At 40.7% G+C, this 20196-nt stretch overlaps 1 protein-coding gene, 1 long non-coding RNA gene and 1 other non-coding gene across 3 annotated transcripts in view, besides 6 other annotated features; 1 reads left to right on the top strand and 2 right to left on the bottom strand.

Annotated features, from left to right (window-relative positions):
- The window catches only part of lncRNA:CR44909 (long non-coding RNA:CR44909), a 42551-nt gene extending 34095 nt beyond the window's left edge, over positions 1 to 8456 (bottom strand). The window contains exons 1-3 of the long non-coding RNA NR_124402.1: positions 7941 to 8456; positions 7694 to 7771; positions 7386 to 7628 (exon numbers count right to left, since the gene is read on the bottom strand). This is a non-coding gene — a long non-coding RNA (long non-coding RNA:CR44909). The remainder of the gene's footprint in view (positions 1 to 7385; positions 7629 to 7693; positions 7772 to 7940) is intronic.
- Positions 616 to 712, bottom strand: mir-288 (mir-288 stem loop). Its single transcript, NR_048029.1, has one exon. It is a non-coding gene; the product is annotated as a mir-288 precursor RNA (primary transcript).
- Positions 8457 to 16185: 7729 nt separating the features above from the next.
- Positions 16186 to 16226: a mobile genetic element.
- Positions 16227 to 16764: 538 nt separating this feature from the next.
- CG17472 (uncharacterized protein) lies at positions 16765 to 17417 on the top strand. Its single transcript, NM_136196.3, has 2 exons — positions 16765 to 16857; positions 16929 to 17417. The coding sequence occupies exons 1-2, from the start codon at positions 16815 to 16817 to the stop codon at positions 17363 to 17365; spliced, it is 480 nt and encodes a 159-aa protein (NP_610040.1). The 5' UTR covers positions 16765 to 16814; the 3' UTR covers positions 17366 to 17417.
- Positions 17418 to 17529: 112 nt separating this feature from the next.
- Positions 17530 to 17878: a mobile genetic element.
- A 156-nt stretch (positions 17879 to 18034) lies between these two features.
- Positions 18035 to 18853: a mobile genetic element.
- Positions 18274 to 18374: a mobile genetic element.
- Positions 18622 to 18773: a mobile genetic element.
- A 7-nt stretch (positions 18854 to 18860) lies between the features above and the next one.
- Positions 18861 to 20196: part of a mobile genetic element that runs on past the window's edge.

Raw genomic sequence — 20196 nt, forward strand, 5'->3', positions numbered from 1 at the left:
AGCATATTTGATAAAACTCGATGAAGTAGAATAGCTCATTAAAAATACTCATTTAAAAATATATTCATTCAAGCTGAATAGAAAACTCAGTGCTCAGTACTTTATTTATTATTGCTCCTTTTCCTCATTTTGTCAACGAGTTAGTTAGGGACATTTTAAAACATTAATAAAAAAGTATTTGTAAAAAAGAAACCACTCCGCTGGGAAAACTTGATCAAAGACAACTTTGGCCGAGCACGTCCATAAATTATTCAATTATGCGCAGCCTGAATCGAATCGAATCGAATCGAATTGAGCTGAGCTGAGCTGAACTCAACCCAACTGAATTGAAAGTTCAAATTGCATTGAATTTCAAAATGGTCAGCGCTTAATGAAGGCCCAGCGAAATGGAGCAGAAGTGCCAAATAAAATAAAAAGCCAAACTCTGTCGCTTTTTTCGGGTAATAGAAATTCAATTTAATGTGGATTTACATGCAGTCGCCGAGGTCGAAGCAGTTTTTCTTCTTTTTTTTTTCAATGAAAACGTTTGACAAATCACCACCTGGACAGGAGGAAGTGGGTGGCTGGGGAGGATTGCAAGGACTGTGGGGAGCTGGGTGGATTGGGAGGTGCCTGCGGCCGTGTCATGAAATGAAATCGACATGAAACCAACGTGACCACCGTCATTAATTATCGCCGGCGATGCCGTGCTCCGCTAATTACGACATGGCCGGCACCCGGAATTCCAGCCTCATTCCTCGCCGGGATCGGAACTGAGAGCTGGAACTCCCAGGGATTGGGGGAGAGGTGTTGGGAATCCGGAATCGTTGGCAACATGATGGTGCACACTTTGCATTTTGGCCACGAATAAAAAGTGTGTGTGGCCGGCCGCAAATTTATACGATGCCAAAAGTGTGCAATTCCCAAAAAAAAAAAAAAAAGAATTTAAATAATGGAGTATTTGCAAGGGAATAAAAGCCCAATTTAAGATGATTACGCATACGTTCAGTTTTTCAACGGATCTGCCGAAATTGTACAAATGAAGCCATTTGGTATGGCGTTTTCCCCTTATAAATGTATAACATTAATTCTGTCTTACACATCTAATTTTGACTTTGTCGATGTCTAAATGGTTGTAAACTATATTTATTATCTGCCCGACTAGCACACAAAACAAATCCAACGCGAGTCCACCCATCTGTGTTAAGGCCAGGACCAAATGCTAGTTGCATTCTCTACCAATTCATTTGTCATTGCAATGCGAAACATTCTGCAAAGGAAATCCCATGGAAACGGGCGACCAAGTGAATTTTGACGAAATGCTGAGGAATCCAACGCAGTCCGCAGCGCCATAGATAATGGAAGGACCTCGACGAACGAGATGACCGCACCATTCATTTTGTCATTTTGCAAACAAGTCGCCGTAGAAGATAAGTCGCGTCAAGTACGAACTTAAGCCACTGAAGCGCAGGATACACACTACAGGACGACAACAGGACAAGGATGCCAAGAAACAGCAGTGGTGGAAAAAAGGACTTCCACCAGCAAGGATTAACGGGAGAAGCTGCAGAAATTACCAGACCGTGGCCAATGTTTTTTCGAAAATGAAATATGAAAATGAACAAATTAAAATGGTCTTTGTTCGAACTGAAAAGAAGCATTCTTCGGATATTAAGAAAATGTATTGAAAGGTGCCACATCTGCAAGTGGGAGTGCCACTGCCACTTCGACACTCCAAAGGTCCTGGCGACCGCAAGGATGGCTCGAAGGACAACGGACGGTGGCGAGTTGTATCGCTACCAAATTTGTGGGAAGACGAATGGTCGGTGGTGCGCGACAGAATAAACGGGGAAGTGGTTCCAGTGGTGGATTACATTCGGGGTGCGGACGGTTGTGCGGTTATGTCAATATGACGACAATAGGATTTGCCACGATAAGCTTCTCTTTGGTCCTTGATTTCCCAGAACCAGTGGGCAAAGGGGATTTTCCAGATGCTCTGACGTCTGAAGAGTTCGCTGATAAATGAAATTCGCAAAATAAATGCATTGAAGTGGGCTTACCGCTCACCCCGTTTCTCCCCTTTACCGGCTGTCGACGTCAGCGGTTCATAAATATTTTGCCTCATTTTGCCGAGTATTATTTTATATGCCCACTTGTCAAAGCAAAGTGGAACACAATCCTCGGAGTCCAAACTAAAGTGTGTTTTTGCCAACGGCTTAATGTTAAAGGGGGTAAGTATTTGAGTTGCACGAATCTTTCACTGGTAATTGTACCAGTTCTTAAAAATGGTAAAATACCAGTGAAAATGGTAAAATAATAATGTTCACTTCATGCCCACTTTTCGATAATTTACCATCAATATGAGTCTCATTATGGTTAACCGAATAACTCAACTTAAAGAAAACGCACTCTCATTGACCAAGTTTGTTTGTATCAATTAAAATATTCATGCAGTTACCGACTCAAAAGTGTGACACATAATTAAAAAACCATTGCTGTTGATTCGCTGATTAAACAGTGAAATCTTTTTAAAAATTCAGTCCTACAGATATTTTTGAAATTTGGAATAAGTTTATAATTTGTTTTAAGGAAGATGCCACATATTATACCAATTTCCAGTTGTTTTGCGATGCGTTAGGGTTAAAATAGTATAAAGATCAACTTTTGGGCTAATCAAGAAATCACTAAATAACAATAATACTGCAAACTGCTAAAGTAATATATTTGATTTTTTTACTCATTTAATGTTTTTTTTTTTTGGGTCATTATCTTCACACTCTTGTAACGGCCAACTGACAACTATTCGCTTCCAATTAACAAACATAATCGACCCGATTTCGTATTAAACCGAAACTAATTTATAGTTATGGATCGCACCTGTCTGGCTGGCCATTAAAATTGATTCACACGGCGGACGCTCTCAGCCATACAATTATCGTTGTTTTGTCACTCGCAACATTCGCATTAATTGAAGTGCCACATGAAATATTTCCCATTTAATGGTGAGTATTTTAAATAATTTTAAATGAACCGAGCGCGGTCGTTCCGGAGAGCCATTAAAGATATAATAAGTGGATGTTATTTATGGCAGCAGTTTTCCAACCACAAAGAAGCGTAAAAATAATAAAGGGATTTTTCGCATTTAAGGAATTCGAGTTGATTTTGGGCGGATCCCTTTGCCTCCTTTTTTTCCCGCTGCAAATCCTGGGCAAATAACTCATGTAAAGGACTTTGAAGGCTAAAATCTCAGCAGGTGGATGGTGGTGGCGGATTTGCGAGCCCTCCTAATATGGCCATATATCTTCCTGCTGACATAACTTTTTATGCCCAAAAAGGACTAAAAGGACTGAGTCTGAGATGAGTGCCAGACCCTGTCGCCGACGTCGTCCTTGCGGGGGGTGATTCTGCCTACGATGGGGGGGGTGTTGGGGTTGTATGCGCCGGAAATACGCTTCACGTTTTACTGAATTTGAAAATTTGAAAATTATTCATGAGCATGTGGAAATTAAATTCAAGTCCGCACAAAGAGATTTATTTGGCCGCCTATTGCCCTCCCTGTCGCACCGCTCCATCCGTCTCGCTCGCTCTATGCAATGGAATGAAATGAAAAGGCCAAGCGGCTATTTATTCGACGGGAGCGACTTTTTCTCCATCTCCATCACCATCCTGTCATCATCATCTTCGGCTTCAAATCCCCTTCCTTCTCCATCTATTTTTTTTTTTTTTTGTCGCCCTTTCAGTAGTTTTCCCCATGCCCCTAACAAGGAGAATCTGGACTACGATAACTGCTTATCCCAATTTATCCATTATCCTAATCGCGGAAGGGAATTCCATTCTATTGTAGAATATTATGCTACCTTGACTATTTTTCCACCTTTTATTTTATCTGAATTCAACAGTTAGAATAAGGAATTCTCGGAATCCATATTTTGATGTTGTAGCCCATTTTGGGCCGCATGTTCCATCTGTAAGTGTATCATATCCTTTGCCTCCCCCATTTTGCGCACTTTTTGCGATGTCCGACTTATCGCAAGTTTTCCATTATAAAATTAGGTCAGCTGCAAAAATAACTCAACTCAACTATTTTACCAGTCACTCTTTTTATACGTATATACCACATTCTGTGAGCTGCGGTCGGCGAACAAATATTTAGTCGGCGGGTCGCTCGAAATGGGCGGGTCCGGAAAATGGAAAAAATGCTAATTTGTCAGTTTTACGCTGACATTGGTCCGGATCCGAAAGCAGGGACTTGATTCAGTGCCCCGGGAAGACAACATCCTCCCATTGCCATGGCCATTCCGAGTCCATCCCGTGCCATCCCGTGCCCAACCAGTTCCATCTCCATCCGATCCCATCCGACGTCGGATTCGTTTGGTCTGTTGTCATAAAAATTGTTTCCATTACATTATGCTGATTTTGGGCATTTATTCAGGCCGACTGTCGACTGCCGCCTGCCTCTTGAATATCTGCTTTGTGGCAACTTAATTTCCATTTTTTTTTTTTTTTTTTGCTGTTTGTCCCCGTTTCTTTTGCTCCTGGCTTCCATTGCGATTTCCACTAGCGTGTATTTGGGCAAAAAGCAATTTCTATTTCTTCATATCGCACAGAAAAGTTGAATTTGTTGTCCTGCAGATAGCGGAGGCAGCAGAAAAAGACCATTGGTCAAACAATATAACTACTTTTTTAAGCTTTTCATATTTTGCGATTGGATGGGCAATATAAAGAAAAATTCTGGCTTATCCTGCTTTTCGATAATGGAGCTGATTATATAGGTGGAGTTCGTTTGACTGGCCAAATAGTTAATTTGATTGGGTTGACTCTAATATCTCCTCGATAGTTAAAAACGGTTTCAACTTATCTATAACTAAGATGGGTAGATAAAGGATTTGGGACTTGGAATATTACAAGAAAAATCTCCTCGCATTCCGATTCCATTAAACTAAGTTGGCAATGCATTTTGCATGCGAAAAAATCGCTATTAAATTACTTAGTGTTCTTTGTGCTAAATGAATTAAATTTCAGAAACTTGGAGCCGTCTTGCTGAGTCCCGCCTCTCAAAGGGAGAAAAAAAGGAAAGGCAAATCGCATCGAACTCATCAAACCGCCAGTCATATAACCAGTGACAACAACTATAGCAACAACAAAGGCAGCAACAACGCAGATATCTAACAAACCGAACAACGTGCGACATGCAACACAATCCCGCAGAAACAACAACCAGAACACCAAGAACCTTCAGGACAGCGAAAAACGAGCCAAAAAAAAAAAAAAAATGGGTGACTGCAAAAAAACTGTCACTTTACGCTGATTGCATCAATTGAAGCTCCACTGTGGCGCACGTCCATTCATCATCCGGTTGCTTCATCAACATGATGATGACATGACAACGGCGGTTGAGACGACCCACCGATGCTGGTGCCCATGCACCACCCATGGAGCCACCCATGGAAACCACCCACCGAACCACCCACAGAACTCCCAAAGGAACGCCCAGTGGGACCACCTGGTGAAAATCCACTCCCTGATCTATGCATGGCCAAACTAGACTAAGGTTTCCAACTAAACAAAAAATGTACAGAAATTAAAATAAATGTGATTATTTAATACACCCTTAAATATATAAACAAATAAATGTTTATATTTAAGAGATCAGATCGATTGTACAAATGAAAAATCCTATTTCTGTATTTTTTGTCGATGTAGATTTTATCTGACTTCCAGCAAAATGTTCGATCGAACAGGCTAAAACGCCAAGACCGGATAAAAAAGGATACAACCCCTTTTCGAGGGTAGGAAACGAAAATGGCGAAACAGAAATGAGTAAAGAGTGAAAAGTTTGCAACTTCATTTCGTGTTTTCGAGTGACAGGGAGGGGTCCTTTGGATGGGTTCGGCACACAAAGAAAATAACGTATTCTTGCACAAACAGAGGACTAAACGAATTTTGAAAATAGAATTACAACTTTTTCGCCCAGGACGAAAGGGAAGAAGACGAGGAAGGCACTGAGAACAGGATGTCTAGAGCAAATTTGTCCGTTCGCCTGTTTCCCGAAAAGGAATTGGCGCTTGTGTTCCTCAAATTAGTGCAACGAAATGAATGGCGGTGCCAGCAATAACAAAGCAGCCTTGGAAAAAGGATAAGCCAAATGACGAGAGATAAGATACTCTTGGCGTAACGAGCTCCGGTATTATAGCCATAAAAACATTCCAAGCTTTATTGGCTAGTCAAGGCAAATTACACGAATGTCAATTGAATTATTTTTAGGCATAAAACTGGCAATTGCCTCAGAAAAACGGCGTAACTCCGCAATTTCAGCATATACTTCTTTCATAAAAGGGTATACGAGTATTGTTATATATAATTTTGTATACGAAGTTTGAGCACGTTCCCCGTTTTCCATAGTCGAGTGACCCGAGTGACTATGTCAGGTATTGTTTCAGAGAGTGGAAAGCTGAGATTTTGGATCCTCACACGACCAGGACTTTTTGGCCAGGCTAATTCCTTTATTACGATTCGTTAGAGCCAACATCGATGCAGGCTTTGGGGCCACAGCAACAACGACGGCAATTGGCCAAAAGTAATCAGCAAAAAGAAAATGCGTCCTTCAGCAGGGGTCAGTAAGCCCCATCCTAGCACCTTTTTTCGGCCCAAACCCCTGCCCGCACCTACCCTGATTTCACCCTGTGATGGCTCTGTGAACGGAGTCGAAAAGTTGAGCAGCTTAATTGCTTTCATTTGGCTTTGCACTCGATGCATCAATATACGTTGATTTTTAATACAGCCAGCAGGAGAAATCGCAGCGAGGATTGAGCAGAGTGTGGAGCCCTGCTCTGTTGGCTACGAAGAAATTTTCCAGTGCACTTCACTTGGCAAACAATGATGCAAGAAATTGATTTTCAACAAGCTCAAGCTCAAGTGCCCTTCGCCTAGCGCCTCACCACTTTTCCGCTTTTCCACCCACCGCCCCGTTTTCCACGCCCTTTTCCACTTGAGGGCGGCGACGTCTGCCTCGATGATGAAACGTTGTCTAAGACAATTGCTTTTTGGCCAAAGTGCAAGAAATAGATAAAATTAGTGAGGGGCGTGGCTGACTCGAAAGTGCTGCTTGACAATTGAGGAAAGGAAAAAGGACTTTCTCTTGAGTGGTGGAAATGCAATCCTCGAGCAGCTGCAATCTCGGCCGAATCCCAAATGGCAGACCCCGATTCTCTAGTTCTCCCACATTTGTTTCGTTTTACTCGTGCTTGAGACGTTATTAAGCCACACATTTATATAATTGGATTTATCTACACACTTTCCTCGATTTTCTACCAATTTTCCCAAAGTTTCTGTTCTTTCTCTGCAAGCAAGTGCATTTGCATAATGCGCCTTTTTAAATAGCCCTCTCGTATTTTTCTTTCATTTACCTGGTCGAAAGTGCAGCCCGTTCGCAATGTTAATTAAAAATTATTGTAATTTTTTAACGCGTAATTATGCTCGAGCACTTGGCCACTGCCCGCGCTTTATTTATTGAAAGCCCTTTTCGCACACGCGGAAATTTCATTAACACAATGGCTCGCTCATCCGCGTCCATAAACAAGGATATATGAGCCGGATGCTGGGAAAAATGCATATGAGGTGCCACCAACAGAAGCTGAAAAGGGTGTTACCTTGAGCAGGCAAGCGGGCAACTAATTATTATTTTAGTAGCTTTTTTTTAAATTTATTTCCACACCCTTGCCATCCATTTTAATATTGCGTTAACCGAGTTCTCATACATTAGTAACATTCCTTAGGAAACGGAACAACAACACTCTGGCTGGAATCCACCTTTACAAATAGTTTTTCATTTTATTACACGCTTATACAACTCTGCGAATTAAGTTAATATAATGCACTTAAGTACCGTAAACATTTTAAGCTCTTTAGTGCGGTTGTTGCACCAACACCTATTGTTTTCTGCCATCATTGAAACGTAAGACCTTGTCAAAAAAGGCATGAGTTCCAGGTGGTTGCCTCGTCATTTGAGATACGAAGCCACCATCGAAAGTTTAGTAGGCCAAAACAAAAAGCCTGCAAGGCAACAAAGACACGCACACATTGGTGCCTGTGAGGCACACTCATGTGCATTGTCCATGCACAGATGCGCCAGCCCACTCACACTCACACACACACGTGCATACCACTCGGAGGAATTGTCATTATACAATGCAACCGTGAATAATAGGCTGACCCAGATGAGGTGCATTAACCAAATGAACCGCATCGCAGCCCATAACAATAACGCATGCACCCACCGAAACATCCAGCCCACGTGGCGTATGCGTAATGTGAGAATGTGAAAACTTTAACATTTCAAAGCAACGTGGGCGGAGATAAATAGAGACCACAGCGCAAAAGCGCCGATGCAGAGGAGCTTAATTGAATTCAAGCACTCATTAAAAAAAAAAAATTGAAACTTTAAGCAATCGATTAAATAACGACAAAACACAATAACTACAGCCCACAAAATAAAAATGAAGCTAGTTTAGATTTATTTGAAAGGTTCTTAATTTATTATGGACTACCAAGCATCTCTCTATGATGTATTCAATACTACAAAGAAACAGGAAAATCTCACTTTTTCCTTGTTGAAAATATTTCTTTTTTGTTGTTTGTTCGTCTGTTATCTTTAAATAAGAAAACTTTATGGTCCTACATGTGCATTTAGTAGTCACTATCAAACGAGCTAAGATCATAACTCAAATGAATAAAAATAGTACAATTATTAATAAAAAAAACAATGTCCACATAAACAGGAAAATTAGGTTAGACCTATTGGGAATTTTTTTTCTCTTAGCAAAATTGTAAGTGTTATCTAATTGTAAGTGCACACAGTGCACCCTAGTGCGCTCCAGGACTTAAAAGCATTTTACCAGTTCAAAGCAGTTTTGCGTTGGCGGCCATCGCGGAGCAACTGCAGCAGAGCAGGATGAACAGCCGTTGCGTGGAGTGCACTTCCATCGGAGTGACCAGAAAAACTTCACATGATCCCCAGTAAGACGACAGTCGAATGTTTCGAAGCGAGGGCTCGATAGAATTTCTGAAATCGGGTTACACTAGGAATTACACAGGAAGAAAAGGAGGAATCGCTTTCAAAATATATTTATTAGGATCAGAGTTTTCGGTCTAAATTCATTTCGATGATAATCTTTGATAGTGTTTATTACTTTTATTATTATTTTTATGAAAAATATCAGCTTCTTATTTATCCACATTCCTTCCTGTGCAGCTCAGAAGTGAACAGACTAGTTTACTATCTCCCATTAAAACGAGACCAATTAGTCCGCGATGCCCTTGCCCAAATTGGAAAATGAATACGCAAGTGAGGACAGAATATTGAGGGTCCTGCATCGTCCTGTCGGCGCAAATCGCATTTCATTCAATTGTCGATCAGCTTTGCTGATTGAATGCAAGCTGCATCTGCCGCTCAAAATCAAACTCAGGCTGCATCGGAGTTTCTTCTTTCGGGCTGACGAAAATTGCTCGTTTGCACATGAGCTCAGCTGAAAATTGCAACGCGAAACACGTAGAAAAGCGGTGGTGGAAAAGGAGTGGCGGGGGGGGGGAGCGGATTCGAGCCAAATGATTGGCCACGTCAGAAGAACTTATCGTGCATTTCCCCAACGTCCGTTGATGGTTCAGTTCTCCCTTATCGGTAGAACGATGGAATTTCAATTACTCCCTGAGTATGGATCCCACAAGGCAAAATTGAGAACTTGCTATATTTCATCATCGATTTCGTGGGCTATTGAGTGAGCCCCAAACGGACTGCCAATTTTAAAAGATAAAAATATGGCAAGAGTACTGGAAAATTGCGTTGGGAAGCGGTTAAAAAATAATTCAATTATACAGCGCCGAAAATAAATTCATAAATCCTCAAACATAGTTAGTACCAACTTCAAACATAAATAAATATAAAAAAGATCCATAAACACCGAGTGAAAAGGGAAAAACAGTAAGGGAAAACTAATGGCAGCGACAATGCGCCGCAATTACGAAAATAGTTGAAAACTGTGCGAACGACAACGGAAAAAACAGGAACATAACCAACCGAGAATACCGGTTAAAGCACAGTAAATATTTTCCACCAAACCCGAAAAAAAGGACGAACTGTGTGGATGTAGGAATGTGTGTTTTAAAAGCGTTGTGGCATCGTTAATATTTTTCCTGCCAACTGTCAGACAACAAAACCCACAACACAACAACAACAAAAGCGACAAGTTGGCCAACACGCATACGCCGCGTACGCCAGCGAAGGGGGCCAAACTGCAGCGATGCAGGGGGCGTGGCACCCGGGATTGCCAATGGGAACAGCAATTTTTTGGTTCATGAACATGCGGCAAAAATTAGTAGCGAAGCGCAGCAAACACAAAACACACAACTGACAATGGAAATCGTTCGAATGGCGCTGGAAAAATCGACGCAGTATTAGCCAAAATGAAAATCTACACAGTCAAGACAGTCAAAAACTGACGGAAATTCGAGGAGTTTTCTTTATTCTCTTTGTTCGTAAGGTTAAGCGAAAAAGCCTCGTGATCCAATTTTATTTGTGCATGACTGTGAATGATGATAGTATTAAATATTTCCAAGCATTTAACATTATTTTAAATACCTAAATAGTATCGCAAATAGTATCTTTTAATATTTGTAGCTAAATGAATATAAAGTAGTACTTTGCTGAGGCTACTCTCAGCATTGTGAATATTATATTACTGCAGAGACCACAGCATTGAAAATATTGAAAAACAGCAAATGCCGAAAACGTATCTGGCAAAATGGCGCAATAACAACAATGATAATAATGTAAGCAGAAACGCTGATAAAATGGCCAAATGTTTTGCATGTTCAACATGCGACCGACCTGTCCCCTGTTTTTGCTGGTTTTTCCACAGTTGATGGTGTTTTTGTTGCTGGCCCGAGGTTTCGGGACTGCATAAATATGGCTAGGATGCTAATATGCATTGTTTGAATATGCGCAAAATAAACTTAAAACATATCTATACCAAAGAGACTTGAAGTCGCTGTACATGATAAATGATTCAAAAACCAATGCGAACACTCGTGGGAAACACCTAAAACAATCTTTAAGATTCGTATCCTTTTTTTTCTCGACCTGATTATGAATCCAAGTTTTTCGTTTGGTTTATTTCGAAATTTTCCGCCGGCCCCTTTGGCTGGGTTTTTGGTGTTTCGGTTTATTACGGCCAGCCTTTCTCTTTGGCCTTTTGATTTTATTATTTTTCCATTTGCAGCAGATTGGCTTAGGCCCAGCCAAGAAACCCAGGAGAGCTGCAATCCCCGTGGGCAATTGGGAAGCCATTTGTTTATTTCGTTTTTTCACCTTTTTCCCGTTCTTGGTGCTTTGGCTCAAAAAATGTCACAGAGACTGATAAAAAAAAAGTTTAGCCCGTAAATATTGCTTCTCTAGTTATAGTTATATTATTTAAATCAAACGAAAAATTTAGTTTCGCATAGTAATGCAAACACGCAGTAAGTGAGTAGCAATTGTAATAACCCCATTTTCATATTATACGATAAGAACTTGGCTAACTGAATTGTATAAGTATTGCACAAGTACCAGGGCAGCAAAATATTTATTTTTCACACATTTTCCACAGCTGGAAAAGCATTGCAATATTCCACATTAGATATAGGTATTTTGTTATATTTCCAAGGCCAACAAATATGTCGAGGAATTGGGGAATTGTGTAAATATTTCATACAAAGTGTACATTCCAACGAGTTCCATTAGCTTGGTGTATATTTTTAATTACAGTAGTTGCATTGCATTCAGCTGCAGCTTTTGAAAGTAAACAACAAGCAAAAATAAAAACAAATAAACGACAAAGCCCCAAAAATAATATGGGGGAACACGCAAATTGTTAAGCTTCTTGTAAGCTGCAATGCAAATGCGGCTTTAATCAATTAAAAAATTTCTGCCACAGGCAGAAAGTTGCCATGTGTGCCAGTGTGTGCTATGGCAAAAACAAAGCAAATCAAATACAAAATGGGGGACACGGGGCGTATGAGCAACTTTTGCGGCTGCTCCCCTGTCGCCTTCCCCCCAACTGCCATGTGGGCAAGGCCTTGCCAAAAATTTCAACTTTCCGCCCCTGTATTGTTGTCTCTGCGGTCTGTTGGCTTGACTTGACTTTTGGTTTTCCCTGAGCCCTGCTGAATCCTTCGTCCTGCGCTGTTTGTCCTTGCCTAATGTTGCTCATCATCGCATTGTTGTTGCCGCGCTGAGTCTTATTTATGCGACTTTGTTGCTGCTGCCGCCGCTATATGCAAAGATAATAAGATAAATGTTCTCCAAGGACTGGCCGACAGCGCCGTTGCTTATGCGAGCAGGACATTTGCACAAATGTTTTGTGATAATAAATATTACTCAGTGCCCCATCACCGGGACAGAGACCGGTCCTCGGTCCTTCGTCCTTGGTCCTTGGTCCTGGTTCATGTGCTGCTTTGGTCCTTCGCTCCTCGATCCTTGGCTTTTGGTCCAATGTTTAGGGACAGGATGCGGTCGCTCTGGACAGGCAGACATTTCGAAAAATGTTGCACTTACTTTTGTATCATGTCTGCGGTACGGTCACGAATCCTATTTATATATTATATTATTTATATTTCATAAGTGCCCATCATTCAGTAATTGAAATTTAGTTTTAAGCTATATTTCAGATTTGCGCAGTGTTTGTTATCAGTGGTATCTAGATTTAATATATATTTTGTTCGACTGACCCATCCATTCCTTCATATAACATTCAAATTTTAAATTTATTTACGTGCCAACTTTTGCACAACTATTTCCCATTTTTGTCCCCCCACCACTTTAGCCTAATTTAACTAAACTTCCAACTCACCATTTTGTAGTTTCTAACCATTTTATGCGGGAGGTGAAGGATCCAAAGGACACTGGGTCTACACGAAACTTATTTTCTAATGAATTTATAAAAACGTTTCGAAACACTTGGGGGCATTGAGGCGTTGAGGCCAAAAAAACGAAAAATGAATTTGCATAATTGATGCGTGCCAAGTTTTAAGTCAAACCGCAAGTAAAACTATATTCATATTAGTTAGATTTTAAACCAAACTTTGGAGTATTAATGTATAATAGATTGCTAATATGGGAGTTTACTCTGCAATCAGCATATTTAAAATAAGAGGTAAAATAACAGAGAAGACTTTCTGCATTATAGGTTCCTATATTTCCAAGCAATTAAATTTCCTAAGTCTTATTGAATTTCCAAATAATTCAGGCAGTTGAACTATACTATAGCTACCCTACCCGGACTAAAAATGCATTTCAAGAGGCAAATCCAAACATAGTTTTGAAATGTCAAAGTTATAAGTTTAGGCTCAAAATTATCAAACAGTTAGCTTGAGTCAAAGAATCGGTTTGGGGTGTAAATGCTGAAAGTTACTATTGGATGCTTCGAATGCTTCGTTTTAGGCCTGTTCGCCAAGAAATACGCAAACAGAAATTGATTAACAAAATGAAAGAGGCTCGTAAAAGAAAACCAACATAAACGGGAGGAAATAAGTGTGTCGCAATGGGTCATAAAGCCAATTGGTCATCCCTCGAACCAGTTGCCAATGGAGTGCAAAATATGCCCGAAAGACGGGCGGCTGATGAAAAATGTATGCCTCACGTGATGGTCGCCAGCCGTAGACACGAAAATAAATACACAAACGGCAGCAGCGAAAAGGGAAATGGAAAACCGTAATCATTTAAATGAAATTCAGAGGAGGAAAGCCCCGGCGAGGAACCTCTGATTATCTCAGGAACTGTGGAGCCGGAGTTGAGGAAGTGGCTGTGGCCGTGTCAATGGCAGTGCCAGTGGCACCATCAGTTTAACTCGGACAATGAAGGCAAGCGAGTGAAAAATTACTATTGTCACAACAGCAAATCGGTTTTTCATTGCTCCTGCTCATCGCGAGACTTTTCACGCCGCATTGAAGTTGATATGGAAATAATTGCATGAAAATTCTCGGCAGCCCGGAGATGTATATCGCACGTTTTCCATCTCTCCACCTCTCGCTGTCACTGGGAAAATCATTAATCTTTGGCGAGATCTTGGCCCATTACGTATACGACGCGTTGGCCGCCGTCAAGTTTAATGAGTTAATTTTGAATTCCATTGCCATTGCGGCGGTTGCCCTGTCCGGAGAAAAATGCAAATTTTACACCGTCTGGCATCTTGCATTCCAAATCCCTCCGCTTTCCAATCTCCACAATCCTCCCAAGCCACCTAAAACAACCCAATCCCCCATTCATTAGCCATTAGAGCTCCATTATGCGTTGCATCTTTAATTATGGACCCTTTTGGTTGCAGAAATGAGGAAAGAAAGGAAAATAAGCAGAAAAAGTTTAAGAATACCATTAGATAACAGCTTTGATGGCTTTCAAGTGGCTCACAGGCATTTATGGTCTGGTTTGCCTTCGATTGGCTCATCGAGTATTGATTGCCTGATATTGATGGTGATTGCATCCGTCCAGTGGATCTGGCCATTAACGATGCCATTGTAAGCGAGTTATGAAAGTTGAGTTATCTCAATTCCATGTAATACCCATTTATTGGAATATTTCAAGAAGGGATTTCTGGCTTGTATCTGGTTTATTTGGGATGCCGGTAAAAATAGTTGCTGGTATTAAAACAAACGCAAAACAAACTCTTAGTTCACAAACTGAACTTTAGGTTATTAATATTTAAACTATTTAAACTATCTTAGCCTTCATCTGATTTTCAGCTTAACATATCAAAATGCATTTCTTGTTACCCAGAATCTTCAGAGGGTGGCTCATCGGAAATATCTATTTTCTTAGTTAAGTCCCATCAAAACCCCAGCCGCACTTAAGCTTCGAAGCCAGCATTCAAGTAATTAAAAAATATACGCAAATTACTCGACACAATGGAAACAACAACGGCAATGGCAATGGCAATCATTATGATTGCACGAACGTAATGCAATTTAATGACCAACAAACACGGGACCAACGACGGGGGCGGGAAATGAGGGGCGTGACCACACTCGGACAACGACCAGCAGATGAAACAGAATCAGCCAGCACAATTTGAAGTGTTGCAGATATTGGTCAAAAGTGCTGCCGTCGGATTTTAAAACCTCAATACACTGAAATTGAATTCTTCAACAGACGTTGGCAAAGTTTATGGAAATACATATGAAATATATAATAAGAATTTGGCTAATAAGAGTACATCATAAATAGATAAAGAAATCCGAAAGACCGGGAACCAGGCGAACTATATGACTCTAGTGATTTTGAAAATATTCCCAAAACCAAGTAGCTTATCACCCATACACTTTTAAAGTATTTTATTGGAAATTAGCAGATAATTTAAATTTCGTAATAGATGACGTCAGTTATGAGCAATTGAAGTTAAATTCGGAAACAACCGCCTAGCTTCTTGAATGTGTCCATCGCTCTTTTGAAATCGAAAACGCATTAGCAGACTTATTTCTAATAGTCTTCGAAAATATCAAAAATAGCGTTTAAATTCGAAATGAAATTGGGAAGTTCGATAAAAACATTTCAAGTGTAGAGGTGAGGAGGAAAACGGCAGCCGAGGACAAAAGCCACAGGAGAGATAAACGCCCACATGAACAGTTATCACGCAGGACACAAAAGAGTGGGAGCAGGGGGAGCGGGCGGATAAGCTGATGGACGGACGGCGACAAAGTGCGTTCACATAATAATAATGGAAATAATTTAACTTATTGGATTTTAATGGGATTACACATGCGCAACATGGCCAGTGCGGGTATTAAAAGTTGGTCAACTTCTGTAATGGCCCTTGGCCAACTCTCGAGCCCAGCGGAAATGCCAGCCGACCAACGATGATAACGGTAATGATAATGATGATGTTGATGTCCCCCGGTTTGGGGTCATGACGGAAAGGATAGTGGCCGATCGGGGCGTGGCAGCTGAGCGGTCCATTTAAAGCTGATTGCTCTGAATGCATCTTGGCTGGGTGACATCGATTACATTTAATGCAGTTAAATATTAAGTAAATGTTAAAAATGTACAACAAACATGTGGTTATAAGAATTAAGAAATCCTACATAAATTTATTTACAAATGTTATAAAATTATTATACCCGTTACTAGTAGAATAAGAGGGGGTATACTTGATTCGTTGAGAATTATGTAACAGCTGAAATGGATATATTCTTAAACAGGATCGCTAGGCGAGTCGATCTAGCCAAAGACACTAGAATAATTCTAGCTATTCTAGCGTCTTTGATCTAGCCATGTCCGTTGTGGTTCGAAAAACTAAAATAGATGGAAAGTTGAGATAAAATACGCAGATTTCATAGATATAAACGCACATGTCTCCACCACAAAATGACCACTCAATTTTGAAAAATGTTTTCATTTTATGAATTGTTGAATTGTCATCGGTAGGTAAAGTCCACCAGGTCATGATCGACAAGTTGAGTCAACACCATATACAGCGCGGCTCAGTTTTCCACATCCGTCCGAATTGTATGGAAAACAACTTAGTTGTTAGGCCAAGATAGAATCGTTTGCTAACTTTTATTCGCCTATCATTAACATAACACGTTTGTATCGAATTTATTAGTTGGGTTAAAAGGTCATATATCTATCATCTAGGTCATATCTTCTTTATTTAGCATTTTCTTTGCATATCCTCGAAGAGTGTAAAAAATCAATTGTATACAATTATCCAGCTTGCCGAATTGGTTTGCTACACTTCTTTATAAATTATTTTAACTCTATAAATAAACAACATTCAAAATAACTGTATTAGTGGACTTTTCTGGTTAGCGGAATGAAGATAATAGCACTCTTAGTATTGGCGAATCTGGGCTTTGGTGAGTTCATTGCAGATCCAGATTGAGATATCAGCCTCTAATATGACAGGAAATTACAATACATTCCACAGCCCTTAGTAGTAAGGAATATGATGAACACGAAAGGCTGGTGACGTGGAGACTTCGAAATATTGTAAACAAGTATAAATACTTAGCCACCGGAAACGCGGAGTTCTCCCGGTGGATTGAAAAAGTAAACAACGCTGCTGCCCGAAGTAACCTTGAAGTAAAGTTGGACACAGAAGGTTACTTCAAAGTATACGATGAACAACGCCAATTGCTTGAAGATAACATTACTCAGCGCTTGAACACGCTCAGATCCCTAATATCATTAAGAAAAGGAGGCAAGAGATGTGTCCGATTCTACCAGCATCAGGAAAATGAACTTAAGAATGCCTACAAGTTCTCTAATCAGAAAAAAGAAGAGGTGTTTGTGAATAGTTTGAAGAAATGCTTTGCACCACCGGCGATACAAGAATATGATTATGATTACTATCTAGGCTATTGATCATTAAATTGTCCAATGAAATCGAATAAAAGCTCGCTTTTGGTTAACCTTTATCGAACACCTATTCTACCCATATACCAACAAATTGTTGAAAATTATTGTTCGCAACTGACAAATGGGTATCTGATAGTCGAGGAACTGGGCTAAACTGGCGTTGGATGTGTTGTAGCATATTGGACTAATCTACCCTAAAAATACCATAAATGCTTGGGTATAACATAGCGTCAATACATTGTGACACTTTGTCATAATAAATATAAATATACAAATATACAAAAAGACCACCAAAAACTACGTAAGCACTCCAGCGCCCCAGTAATACGATCTAACGCTTATACATAAGCCGATCGCGGAGCGTGGGAATGCTTCTGCCTTCTGCATACATATGTATATGTATAAATGTAAGTAAGAATACATAGATATAAGCAATGTATGTGCGGGTTAGCTGAACCCAACTTCAGCACACTTTGATTATTCAAATAAAGAACCTCGAACAGAGCAGAAGCTAAGCTCTTCTTTCATTAAACATCAAAATGGCAACCTTTAAAATAGCACCTTTCACAGTGTGCAGTCAGATGTTTGACTTATACCAGGGGGCCTAGCTTTAACTGCGGTAGATACATTAATAGTTATGCCTAAGGGGAACGCCCCCCAGCTGTTTTGCGGTTTTGGAGGAAGTCCAGCTTAAGATACCAACTTGTCTGCACTGGTTTCTCAACCAGTGATTTTACCTCTCCCGATTAGTTTACCTCCTCAAGGGAATATAGAGTATAGAATATAGAATATAGAGAAAAATTTTATCTGCAGTGCCAAAACACCTCACGTTGGTTCCACTAAAGAAACAAATTTTTGTTTCTCGGCATTCTCCTGATCAAGTATCCTCTGATATCTTATATACAAGAAAATAATATAGTCGAGTTCCACGACCGTTTCAGATGCCCGTTACTCAGCTAGTGTGAATGCGAACGCGAAATTATATAATTATTCTTGAATATCGATAGATATTGGTTAATAAAATGAGAAAAAAAGTTAAAAACTGTTTAAAAGTGTGGACGTGACCGTTTTGGCGGCTTTAGGGCGTTAGAGTGGGCGTGGCAAAAGGTTTTTTGGCAAATCTCTATCGATTTGCAAGGACTAATAAAAGTGTGAAAAAATCAAAAAAAATTTTCAAAAGTGCGGGCGTGGCAGTTTTATGCGGTTAGAGTGGGCGTGGCAGCATGGGCCAACAATCTTGCTCTGCGTCTTTGTCTCTAGAATCTGTATGCCAAGTCTCAACCTTCTTGCTTTTGTAGTTCCTGAGATCTCGACGTTCATGCGGACAGATGGACATGGCTAGATCGCCTCGGCTATTGATCCTGATCAAGAATATATGTATATACTTTATATAGTCTGAAACGCTTTCTTCTGCGTTCAACGAATCTAGTATTACCTTTTACTAACAGGTATAATTAAAATTCGCTCACGGGTCCAGACCACTTCACCATCCGCACTGATGAATCTGAATCAGTGCACGGCAACCCAAGGCCTGTTATCCCAGACGGTGCGGGAACGCAGAGCGGATCTTGCGTTACTTAGCGAGCCCTACCAGACGGCGGCTAGCTCAGACTGGGCTTTTGACCGCACCAGAAAAGCAGCGATCTGGAACAACAATTAACCCATGTGATATCGGACAACGGGTTTGGGTGGGATTAAGCGAGAAGAGTAAGGAAATATCGAAAGTGGCGCAGCAGTGTTTCCGAAGCGCTTTCGTCGGTGGATTCCCAAAACTGGGCAAGTGAACACATTGACTGATTTATTTATTATAATAAGAAGTATGGAATAATAATAAAGTCCACCCATTCCACCATTCAATTATTTTATCTAAGTTAATTATTTTCCAAGGGGATCATTTTTCCTTATACTGGTAGCTGGTTATAAATTATTTAAGTGGGAATAGAAAACTGCAAATTATGATTATTAGCGGTCCAAATTTTATTAAGTTTTGGCTAGCATGTATAATAGCTTTAAGAAATATCAGTCGTGTTAAAATATATATTTTCTTAAATGTTTTGAAAACCTAACTCGTTTGCCTCTGACTAGGATGTATTTCCTGTGAGCCGCGGTTAACGACCAAAAGGGGCCATTCAGGATGACAACTGTTTGTTATTTTCGGTATAGAATGGCCAAGGAAGGGCGGGCATTACATGATCCTTCACCACATCTACGGATCGAGCGAATCTTTTTGTCCGTTGTCAGTGTCGTGCATGGCCTTTTTCTTAATTGTCGTAGCACGCAATTACAATATATCAGCAGATTGAAATTGGGCTGAGATTTCAGGACAAGATGAGATTCCCCACATAACCGACAAGGAGCAACTGGACATTTGCGTGTGCGTCCTGGAATATCTCTTAGCACCACCCTAGCGTTACAAATCGTTTCACTACAAGGTGGTGGTCAAGAGGGCATCCACGAGGACTCCCACGCCCCTCGACCCTGTGAAGCTCCGCAGTGTATTGGAGCATCTGTTTTAGTTGATGGACGGGTTATGTCCCGCTGACCCAGCCAAAGATGGCCACGTCGAAGCAGACGCCACGGTCAGCAGGGAGGAGATCCTGGAGTTGGCGAAGCTACTGATGGACGGCAAGGCCCCGGGCTCGACGGAATTCGCAACAGGGCGCTTCGGCTAGCGCTCTCCCTCCAGCTAGCCCACTTTTGCAAAGGCGTTCACCAAGTGCATGACTAAAGACGTCTTCCCAACCTGTTGAAAGAACCAAAAACTGCTGCTCCGCACAAAACCAGGGAAGCCACCCGAGGAGCCTTCATGGTCCCCCCGATATGCCTCATCGATGGAA

The sequence above is a fragment of the Drosophila melanogaster genome, chromosome 2L (genome assembly GCF_000001215.4).
Source record: "Drosophila melanogaster chromosome 2L".
Taxonomy (NCBI): Eukaryota; Metazoa; Arthropoda; class Insecta; order Diptera; family Drosophilidae; genus Drosophila; species Drosophila melanogaster.